A 10,422-nucleotide genomic window follows, 5' to 3' on the forward strand; every position below is an offset into this window, starting at 1 on the left:
CTATCAAGGGCTAAAGACCACTAAGAAGAAACATCTTCTTGCAAAACTCTCTTCAAACTGACTTGAGAAAACACAACCCAAACTAAATGAGATCCACTGAGAAATGTTGGGAGTTATGTACTCTTAAAATTTCCCTTTTCAGTACACCTGAAAGAAGGCCATTTCAGAGATGGGTTTTTGATTAGTAGTATGAAACCTTTTTATACAAGTTTCCATGACAGTATTGCAGCACAGAATTCACAGTCTTCTGAATGTAGCTGGTTGAAACCAAGGTTGAAAATGTCACAGACTGGCAGGCACACAATGGTAATGAAAACATGCACTTTTCTGTTCATCTCTGTATAACTCAACACTGTACAAAAACTTGGACTGATCTTCCCGAAACTGCTTTGAATGGCTGAGACTATAGGCCCATTCAATACCCCTCAGCAATTAATATACAAATAAATGAATATTTTCTCTAATATCCTTACAGTTGTACAGTTTCAGTGCCGAGACGCAGTGGCATAGTGGATAGTTTTTTTTTTTTGTAAAAGTCAAACAGCATGCAACAGTGTTCCCCCAACCCAGTCCTCGGGGAACCCCGGACAGTGCAAGTTTTTGCTCCCTCCCAGCTTCCAACCAATCAGGAACACCGAATACCTGGCACAGGCACGCTGGGAGCTGAGAGGAAGCAAAAAGGTGGACTGACCAGGGTTCTCCAAGGACTGGGTTGGGAAACACTGGCATAGAACATTTGGTATAATGTGACATTTTCTACCTACAAAATTCCACATTTTGTTTTATTACAATGTAATTAGGTTTATTAATAATCACTCAATCACTGAAGGATTTATAGTAAAAAATGTATTTTCTTCAAAACATTTCAAAATATATTTACATTACAGATATCTAAACCTTGAGCTAAGGAAAAAGCAAACTGTACAATTGAAGAGGACAACAGTGTCACTGAAACAGACTGCAGCGTCACTGAAACAGACTGCAGCGTCACTGAAACAGACTGCAGCGTCACTGAAACAGACTGCAGCATTCTAAGACATTAGTTGCAGAGTTGAATCCCAGCACCTCATTATAGAAACCAGTTAGGCATTTCTTCAGGTCCTTCATGGGTTTGGAAAGTGTCTTCTGCTGGTATTTCATGGAAAGCAGTTTGTCCACCAGGTAATGGAGCCACAGCACATTAGTGTGTGGGTTATATTCACTCCAGCTATTGCTGTTGGGAAAAAAAGGAAACACAGTCCGATATAAAACTAACCAGCAAAGTCACATTGTGTCACAAATCTAATATAATCTGAACTCACTTATTCTCCTCCCGCATCTTGCGATAAATGTCAAACTGATAGTCGCCCGTCCCCATGAAGAGTTCCTCATCAGCAGAAATGTCACAAGAGACCGTCAGATCATCTAGAAATGAAAGTTTAAGGTTCTACCTGTGTTTGTTCCAATTCAGATTAGGTTTACAAAAAGTTTTCCAGTAATCATTTTTTTATTTCCAGAAAGAGGTTGGTGCACTGACCTATTTCAAGCCGTGATAAGGAGTAGTCAATGATGTTGACAAGGACACCTTTGGTTTCAAATCTGTGTAGCACCCCGTTCAGCATGAACGTCCATTCCTTTTCCTTGGTGCTCTTCACTAGGATATTACCCCAGTGCAAATCCCTTATGGAGGAAAACTTTGTTACCATCACACAATGCAGTTACGGCTTGTCATTGATATGACATTTAACAAATCTGATACATTCTCAACAGAATCCAAGTTAACCACTTAGTGCACATTTACAAAGGAAAAAAACATTTAAAAACCACACACACACACACACCCACCAAGTACTAAGTCCTTACCTGTGCTCAAAACACAGGGCTTGTTCAGCTACAGCAAGAGCGACAATGACTTGGTGCAGAATGCTTTTTGCATGAGCCAGAGACGAAATCTGCCGATATTTTAGAAGTAAAAAGATATTTAGAAGAATAAAATATTTTTAAATCCCCTTAAAAACCATTCTGTTCGTAAACAAAATTTATCGCGAAAAACACAAACGGCAAAACGTTACTTGCGGGGATAAACAAAGAATTGTAACATTACCTTGCCGTTCATGCTCTCCAGATCGCTACCACCAAATTCAAATTCCAGGATGACAAAGATCTGATCCTCCCCAAAGAAGTCTGAGGATATGGAATCAAATATTTACCCTCCGACAAAAATCCACTGGCAGTACGGATACCATTTCACAACAGGAAGGCACTCGGCAGCAGCTTACCAGGACGGTCATTCTCCGATACTCTCTGCTTGTGAAATTTATCCCAGGCTTTGAGGAGTAACTCGGGGTAAGATCCACGCACACAGTGCAAGCTGAAAACAACACATTCAAGCATGAATTCCACCTTTTCACTATATTTATCCGGAAATTGCTGGAAATTCACAATCCTACAAGAATTTAAAAAACGACTTACTTTTTCAGTCCTATAAAACCTTTTGTTTGGTTCGCTTCTCGTTCATCCAGGCTACTAAGCTCTCTGAAAGAAAACATTTCACGTTATACAGTTCTTTTACGAACAACAATCTAGCGAATTTAATACCAGGAATATTTTAGCATTCAAAAACTGCGTAAATGTATGCCCTTTATCTTTAATAGTACGAGAAAGTGAACATACTTCGAAATGATTATTTCGTGAAGCACTTCGCCAAATGTTTTCTGGTCTTCTCCGTTCACTTTCTGGTTACCCTCAATGGGAATTATCTGTTAAATAGATGCAAATACAGCTATGTTCAGAGCTGGTGTTTCCAGTGTGTAACACTGGGGAGGAAATGAGTGGAGGACCTGCCTTCAACGCCACGGTTTCCATGGAGTCCCCGATGGTTGAGAAAACTTCTCCAAATGTACCTTCGCCGATCTTCTTGCACCGCTTCATTTTTTGTGGTGAAATGCACTCTTCAAACGTAACCGGACCTTCCTGCTGGCACTCCTGGTAAACCTTTTCCGCATCCGTGATGTCCTAAACGAAAGTGTCAGAGGTCAAACCCTGAAAGCTTCCATTGCGGTACCATCAATACACTCAAATGCAGAGGCAAATATTTCAGGTCCAGAAAGTAAGAATCCAAACCAGGATTTTGTTCCAACCAACCAGTTGAGTCTCTCTGACTGTGACTCTTTATGCTCAACTGGTTGGTTGGAACAAAATCCTGGTCTGGATTTTTACTTTCTGGGCCTGAAATGTCCACCTCTGCTCAAATGAAGTTTTACCAGGTTTGCACCAACTAGTCTGGCAGCTTATACTGCCCTAAATATGCACCCTACCTATGACCCAGGCCAGGAAAAGCAGTAGCACCACAAAAACTCAAAACCTGCCCTGAAACTATCCATTTTCAGTAACTATCAGATTAGATCCAGGGCCAATCCCAGGATACAAAAGAGAGAACATGTAGAACTGTGTACTACTTTCCACTGAACAATGATATCAATTGTGAGTTCTCTCCACATTCAGATTACGGAATATGAAATGCTTGTTTGCATTCGCTTCGAGACAGGAGGGTTGGGGGGGGGGGGGGGGGGGCTGCACGGTTATGAATATAAGCGCTCACCAAATGGGTGCCCTCTGCACTTTTGAGCAGGCGCGACATCGCGGGACTAGAGTGTGGGGAACAGCCAGCAGTCAAAATATCCCTGCTCACATCCAGCAACTCAGAGTCACTGGACTGGTTGTGGGAAAGGAGTCGCCTTTTGGGTGTGAGAAAGGCTGTAACAGAGAGAGAGAGAGAAAGGGGGAGAGAGAGAAAGGGGGAGAGAGAGAAAGGGGGAGAGAGAGAGAAGCTTGAACTTTCAAACATTTGACACAATAATCCTGACATCTCCATTTAACATGTAAAAACAGAACATTCAACAAAACACTGCATAAAATTACATTGAAAAAACACTTAACATGTTTTAACAGCACAGTAAGGAAGTGACAGTTCTGAAGACAGACACCGTTATGGTTTGCCTTAATCTACTATTCCCTACCCCTTTTCTTCTTATGAACTGACAGAGCTGCTTTAAGTCTGCTCCAGGTATGAGTGGTCAGGCAATCTGGACCCAGGCCGGCCAAAAGCGATGATACATTCATGGATTCCGAGTGCACAGATGTTCTAGGAAACAGATCACTGGTACCGTGCAACCAGCTGTTCATCGTATCCTGCAGAGAGATATTTTCTCAATAAATTAAAAAGACAGAAGTTTGATCCAGCAACCAAAATCGGCATTATTGTAAATCAATTTCTTCCACTTAAAAAAAAGCATGTCCTGATTACTTGAAATGCATTATATAACATAGTACACTTACAAAACATTTGCTGTTAAGTCCAAATTTGGAATCAGACTGGTGATCTTGTGTCTTGGACAGGAGTGACTGTGTCAGGCTTTGCTTAGGTCTCTGATGACTTTTCTTGGTCCATCTGCTCATACTCAAGCCACTGATACAGGCTTTTCTTCCCGTTCCCTGCTTGTCCTTGGCAAGCTCTTGAATCCTCAATGTACTAACATCCCTTTTACCACCAGGGGGAGAATCAAAAAAGCTTCCCACCTTAGCAGTATCTGAAGTAAACATGGAACTCAATTGCCTGCGGAGCCATAAGTTTTGGTTCCTGCTGTTCAGCTCATGTCTCACTCCTTCCTCTCCAGAGCAATCAACCAACATCTCTGCCTCAATACCTGACACGTTTACCATGCAATTTTCCGTCTCCCTAAAACTGCTCTTGGGCGTGGAATGAAAGCTATCTGCTTGTGAACCTCTGCTGTCGCGGTAGTACGTTGGAAGGTCGAGACATTCGAGTTTTATGGTGGGCTGTAGGGAAATGCATCTCTCTTTCAAGACAGCCTCAAGTGACACCACTGACGGAGAACCACCACTCGGCATTTGAGAATCTTCTACTGGGGGTAAAATGCCTCGGCTAGATTCACTTCTATCTTCTTGTGCCATTTCAGCAAATAGGCCCATCCTATATTCAGCAACTACGTGGCCATTTGCTTGTATGTGACAGTCAGAAACACTGTTTAAGTTATAGGAGGGCTCCAGATCATCTCCCCCTTCACTCTGAAGCTCAGACAATGAATTAGTGGATTTTGATATGTATACCACAGAGGGGCTCTCTCTGCTTTTCAAATCATTTAACTCCAACTCCGATCTTTCATTATGTACCTCATTAACTTCAGTCTGACATGCATTACTCATATTAGTACAATCTTCCTTTCTTAATAATTCCACTGCACCATGTAATTTGCTTCCAGACTGATGGCAACCAAAATCCATCTCACAATCACTGGATGTGAAGTACACTTCTCCCTCATTTGGGATGTGACTCAGATGGAAATTTGAGACATCAATTCTTTCTAAACACACGTTGGGCTTCAAGGTTCTGCATGTTCCTTTCAGACTTGAGACGAGAGACTCTATATGAGTGTTAACGGACACAAAATTACACTCTTGGCTGGACTCGACAGAAAAATCGGTTTCTAATAAACGTTCCTGTGTTGTTTCACCTTTATCTTCAACTCTATTCTCCACATGAGAAAGTTTCTTGACGTACTGGGACGTTGTGCTATTTTTCTGAGAGTTACGCAGTTCTCTAGCTACTTCGCTAAGCCTTACATGCTCTGAGAATTGTAACTGTGGTGCTTTGCTTAATGCAAGGCTCCTGGTAGATTCCACATTGGACCTTAAAGCATCATCTTCATCATCATTGTTGAAGGATATTTTACTGACAGAGGGATCACAATGCCTGTAATTAAGTTTATGTGAAAGAGAAGGGGTACTGGACAGCAATGGCTTTTTATAACAGGTTTTGGATGTTCCATCAGCTGTCCTACCCATTGATACATTCTTTGTAATATTTTCTGTATGGCTAAGGTTTGAGGATCCACAGCCAATTCCAGATTTTGTGCTGTCCAAAAACACGTCATCTTTTTGTAGAGAAGCTTTCCTTGTAGCAACACATTGACGAGGAAAGTGTGGACTGTTCACAAAGTCATTAGCAGAATCAAGGCTGCTGTTAAAGACACAGGCCTATAGGAGAAAGATTCAGAACACAGTGAATGAGCAAAGACAACAAAAAAAAACATTGCAAAGATGAAAGCACTTCAATCTTGCTTAAATTATCCGTGGACATGACAATTCTTATGTTCGGTTTTGTCTTTCATTCTTTTTACCTTTGCGCCATTATTTTTTTCAAAATTCATTCTTCTTCGATCAGTGACAAACTTTCCCAAGTCTGAAGGCAGACCTCCAACATTACTCGACCTTTAGGGGGAAACGAAGTTGAATTTTCTTTTCGCGAATGTAACGACCCAGTGTGGAAGGCCATCTGATAAGTGCTAAATTTATTGAATTGCATGAAAAAGAAAAAAATATATATCTTACTTCACACATTTTTCACTTCTCATGTTCTCACTTGTCTTTTCTTTTTTTGATCCAAATCTGGGTTTCTTACTTCTGTCTGGTTTGTCATCTTCACTTTCGGAAGTGTATAATGTCACTGGTCTTTTTGTCTGGATTGAAATTGCCTTTGTGGACGGGTTACCTCTTCTGTTAATAGAAAACCACCCTTAATTTTAAATTAAACCACCTGATAATAAAAGGCCCATTTTAAAACTATAGATTAACACATAAATGCCTATTGCAATCTCCATAAATGCAGATTGCGGAGACATCCTAATCATTCATGATCTAATATCGTCAAAATGTACACCCCTAAGTGCAACTCATTGCAATTAATTGTCCTACCTTTTCTGACCACCAGGGCTGCGATAATCGTCTGCATTGAAAAAATTCTCTTCATCACTGTCGATCATTCTCAAATTTGTCAGGGCCCTCTGCTTTGCTGTTCGTGTTGACTTCGAATATGCAGTACACTGGGTTTTCTTCCTGAGAATTAAAAGAGTCTGTATCAAAAATTGTCAAAGATGCCACAGAAAGGACAAGGGGCTACAATGGAGCCTGTTTGTAGAAAAAACTAGAGAACCAGTCAAACGTGAAGTACAATCAACTGTAAAGATGAAACATCTTAAGGGAAGGTGGAAATGCATATCGGACTTATAAAAAATTAACTCACCTTTTCCGTCGAAGGTTTATGATGTTGCTCAGCTCACCGACTGACAGATCAGATGAAGAAGTGCTCGAGAAAGCTTTCTTTCTGGCATCAGGAGACAACCACGTCTCCACCTTAGTTTTGCGCTTGCCATAGGTTCTTAGAACCAAAGCATTTTTCTTCCACGTAGTCATTTCTGCAATGCTGATACCACAATAGTGGCCCGTGAAAGCCTAAAATACAATATTGAAGTTATGACGAAAATTATTCAATGTTAAGCTGTTTGAAACACGTCCAGACCATAAAAGCAGCAGGACTGACATTTCTACCTATAATGAAATGGAGACCACCTATCAGTTAAGTTTAAAAAATTGATTAACCAATATGTTTTGCCAATTTATGAAAACTTCTTAGGACAATATTAATCCCATTTCCAAGAGCATCAGTACGTAACACAGACACCGATGCTAACTAGCTAGTTTCGACTACACGAACAACAAAGAACATATACGCCGGAACTGGCAAGATTTTTATTGTTCTTGCAATGCAGATTCTCTAAGCGCTAATTTACTTAGCAACGGACAATGACATTTAAAGTTATAAATATCTAACTTACCGAACAATTAGGGACAGTGAAAACGGACGGCGATCTGCACGTTTTTTTGAGTTCGGTAAGCGCCCTATGTTCAAATACAGCGGGCGCTCTGATTGGCTCGCCGTACTTCAGACGGAAGTAGGAGGTGGGACTTCCGGCATCTGTAGAAAATTAGTATTTTGTTGCACGAAATGGCGTATACTTTATGTTACAGCAACTGTGTACAATGCTGAATGCTATATTGCTTCATCTGCTTATTTGCGTTGTAATCACAATGCTGTGATGTTTCACAAAATTGACCAAAAGTTAACAAAAGCGTGTAGCTAGAACGCATCATGTAAGTCTTCGGGGTTGCCAACTCTCACGCATCTGGCGTGACACTTATGCTCTCAGACTCACGCAAGATATCTTACGACAAATCTATATTATTCCATTGTAAGCCTAAAATTAGCTACATCAAACAAACCGTTGGAGCAGTTTGTAACCCTACAGACTATTTGAAAGGTAATATTTACATGTAAATATGTGTGCAGATTCATCTTGAATTGAAAATCTTGCACCAGCCAGCTGCGCGAAGTGGCAGCCCTTGAGACTTCCCCAGAGCATGAAACTTCCCATCACAGTCAATAAAAAGAACATTTAGCCATTTATCCTGCTAGAAATCGATTTATTCCATTACCAGAAACAGCAGAATAATATTCCTTAGTAATTCATTGCCAGAATGTATTTGTATCGTTTAAGTTTTATACTTACCAATACCGAGGGTTTCTCAGTCTCCAAATAAAGTCTCAGGCAGTTATTCATTAACATCGTGTATAACACTGATCACTTGAGGGACATTTTCCATTAAAGAGCAATCAAAAGCAGTAAGTGATGTATAACACACGCTGAAATATCACACACTGGGGTTCAACATTCTTTATTCCTTCATCTCACCATGACAAACATTTAATTTTCTACTTTTCAGGTCGGCACTTAGGTCAAAGGCTAATCTTAACATAACCTGCACTATTTACCTGCCAGTGTTTTAGTTTGGTCCAACAATCACATCAATTAGTGATATATCATTTTTTTATGAAATTGTTTGTAGTATATAATGTCAAAATACAAAAAAAAAACAACCTATACAAATTCAAAAGATTTAGCAACCCCAGTAATGATGCATTCATATCTAATATTTACACAAGTTAAATTTCAGCTTTCGATTTTTCACATAATTCCAAGCACACAGACGAGTCAGTTTGGTTTCATAGGTGCGGGAATGTTGGCTGAAGCCTGTTCTAAGAATGCCAGTGGACCCTGAGGAAGTTCCGTTGGTTTTTTATGTTGAACATTAATGTCTTCCAGTACTTGTTGCCAATGATGAATTTTGGTGAGATGTTTCTGAATTAATAGCTCTTTCCTCTGAAGCTCATTTCTTAGTTCTGACACATCCTAAAAGGAAATGAAATAAAAAGCAGTTAATAAAATTATGAAGTCATGTTTACAAGACTGGTGTTTTATCATCCAAAGTTTATGCATTTTTTAAAATGGGAGGTAAATTGTTAATGATGATGTTTATTGACGGGATATTCATGGAACACAGATTCCATACATGAAAAACACTGAGTTGCTAAGGACATTCCCTTGTAACAATAGCTGAAAAGTAGGGTATAATGAAATCCATGCAAAAATAATATTTCATGAAGTGGGAAAATAAACCCAAATAAACTGTTGAACATTTAACCTATATGCTCACCTCCTTCACAACCTGTTCTGGTTTTTGGACTGACAGCTGTAATCTTTTCTGCAGAAAAAAGCATTCAGTCTGTCGGGCAACATCCAAGAACTTTTGGATACACTGGTCAACTCCTGTAAACGAAAATCAGCATTTGATTACAATTTTGAACAATGCCTCAATAAGACACTGATCTTATCATTTTAAGCACCTTTTCCTTACCGGTTCTAATTTCTTCCTGATCGGTGCCGTTAACATAGTCTTGGCTCACAAGGGATGCAAAACATGCCTGCAAGTCAGACAAGAATATTTTAACATATTCCAGTTGTTATCACTGCATTTAAAGAAATAAAAATTATGCCGCGAAAAAAATGTTTTTTTTTTTTTTTTTTTTTTAATCTAAAAGAATTTTCAGTGAGTAACAGAACAGAAAATTGGAACTCTGGGATTAAAAAAAATCATAAACATAATAATAAAGAAAGACAGCATGTTAATCAAGAACCGAATGCATTTCAGTTGGCTGTCGTACCAACTGGATGATCGTATTGTCTCCTCTGGAGCATCAAAAGTTTAGGCCAAGTAATAATATACAGATATACCTGCTTAGTAACTACCTCGAACGAAGCTTCCAGATCGTCCACCAAAGTACTGTTGTTCGGACCCCTGGTCCCGGTAGTAACGGGTAGTAAACCCGGTGGCCCAGGGGCACCAGCTGCCCCAGCAGGATGAGAGACAGTCGGTTGTTGTCCAGAAAACATCCCGCTCATGGAGGACGCCATTTGCTGCGACTCCCAATCTGAGGGGTCAGGACATGCGCAGTAAGGTGTCGCTTAGTCGTCATAGTCACGTGACGACAGCTCACCCAACCAAACCGTAAACAACTTTTTAATTTAACGCTGGGAGCGTATTACTCAGATTCCCAGTAGTGAGTTCGGATAGCATATATCTGATGTCTTACTTTTATATCTCCCATTTTATTTTTACAATCTCTTTATGGTGGAAGTCACCACAAGAAAATATTTAGTACAACACTTAAAACAATTTTGAAATGTA

The 10,422-nt window shown here is 39.9% G+C and overlaps 2 protein-coding genes across 2 annotated transcripts; both read right to left on the minus strand.

Annotated features, from left to right (window-relative positions):
- Positions 1 to 831: 831 nt before the first annotated feature.
- On the minus strand, positions 832 to 8,102 carry haspin (histone H3 associated protein kinase). The gene is made up of 17 exons (XM_048995820.1): positions 7,674 to 8,102; positions 7,082 to 7,290; positions 6,754 to 6,894; positions 6,391 to 6,555; positions 6,180 to 6,270; positions 4,318 to 6,036; positions 3,999 to 4,170; positions 3,581 to 3,735; positions 2,824 to 2,994; positions 2,653 to 2,738; positions 2,452 to 2,514; positions 2,259 to 2,350; positions 2,084 to 2,163; positions 1,843 to 1,931; positions 1,517 to 1,659; positions 1,302 to 1,404; positions 832 to 1,213 (listed from the first exon to the last, which is right to left on the minus strand). Exons 2-17 carry the CDS (start codon positions 7,249 to 7,251, stop codon positions 1,009 to 1,011), a joined length of 3,645 nt encoding a protein of 1,214 aa, XP_048851777.1. The 5' UTR covers positions 7,252 to 7,290; positions 7,674 to 8,102; the 3' UTR covers positions 832 to 1,008.
- Positions 8,103 to 8,555: 453 nt separating this feature from the next.
- On the minus strand, positions 8,556 to 10,192 carry med28 (mediator complex subunit 28). The gene is made up of 4 exons (XM_048995827.1): positions 9,984 to 10,192; positions 9,592 to 9,658; positions 9,391 to 9,503; positions 8,556 to 9,086 (listed from the first exon to the last, which is right to left on the minus strand). Exons 1-4 carry the CDS (start codon positions 10,146 to 10,148, stop codon positions 8,889 to 8,891), a joined length of 543 nt encoding a protein of 180 aa, XP_048851784.1. The 5' UTR covers positions 10,149 to 10,192; the 3' UTR covers positions 8,556 to 8,888.
- Between the last annotated feature and the right edge of the window lie 230 nt (positions 10,193 to 10,422).

The sequence above is a fragment of the Brienomyrus brachyistius genome, chromosome 25 (genome assembly GCF_023856365.1).
Source record: "Brienomyrus brachyistius isolate T26 chromosome 25, BBRACH_0.4, whole genome shotgun sequence".
Lineage (NCBI taxonomy): Eukaryota > Metazoa > Chordata > Actinopteri > Osteoglossiformes > Mormyridae > Brienomyrus > Brienomyrus brachyistius.

Excerpts from the sequence above, each read along its gene's own strand:
- haspin (XM_048995820.1), bottom strand. The coding sequence starts at position 7,251 with ATGACTACGTGGAAGAAAAATGCTTTGGTTCTAAGAACCTATGGCAAG. Across the intron at positions 6,556-6,753 it reads AGCCCTGGTGGTCAGAAAAG|AAGAGGTAACCCGTCCACAA; the intron begins GTAGGACAATTA and ends TTCTATTAACAG. Across the intron at positions 6,037-6,179 it reads AAAAAAATAATGGCGCAAAG|GCCTGTGTCTTTAACAGCAG; the intron begins GTAAAAAGAATG and ends TTTCTCCTATAG.
- med28 (XM_048995827.1), bottom strand. The coding sequence starts at position 10,148 with ATGGCGTCCTCCATGAGCGGGATGTTTTCTGGACAACAACCGACTGTC. Across the intron at positions 9,659-9,983 it reads ATCTGGAAGCTTCGTTCGAG|GCATGTTTTGCATCCCTTGT; the intron begins GTAGTTACTAAG and ends TCTGACTTGCAG. Across the intron at positions 9,087-9,390 it reads CAGAACAGGTTGTGAAGGAG|GATGTGTCAGAACTAAGAAA; the intron begins GTGAGCATATAG and ends ATTTCCTTTTAG.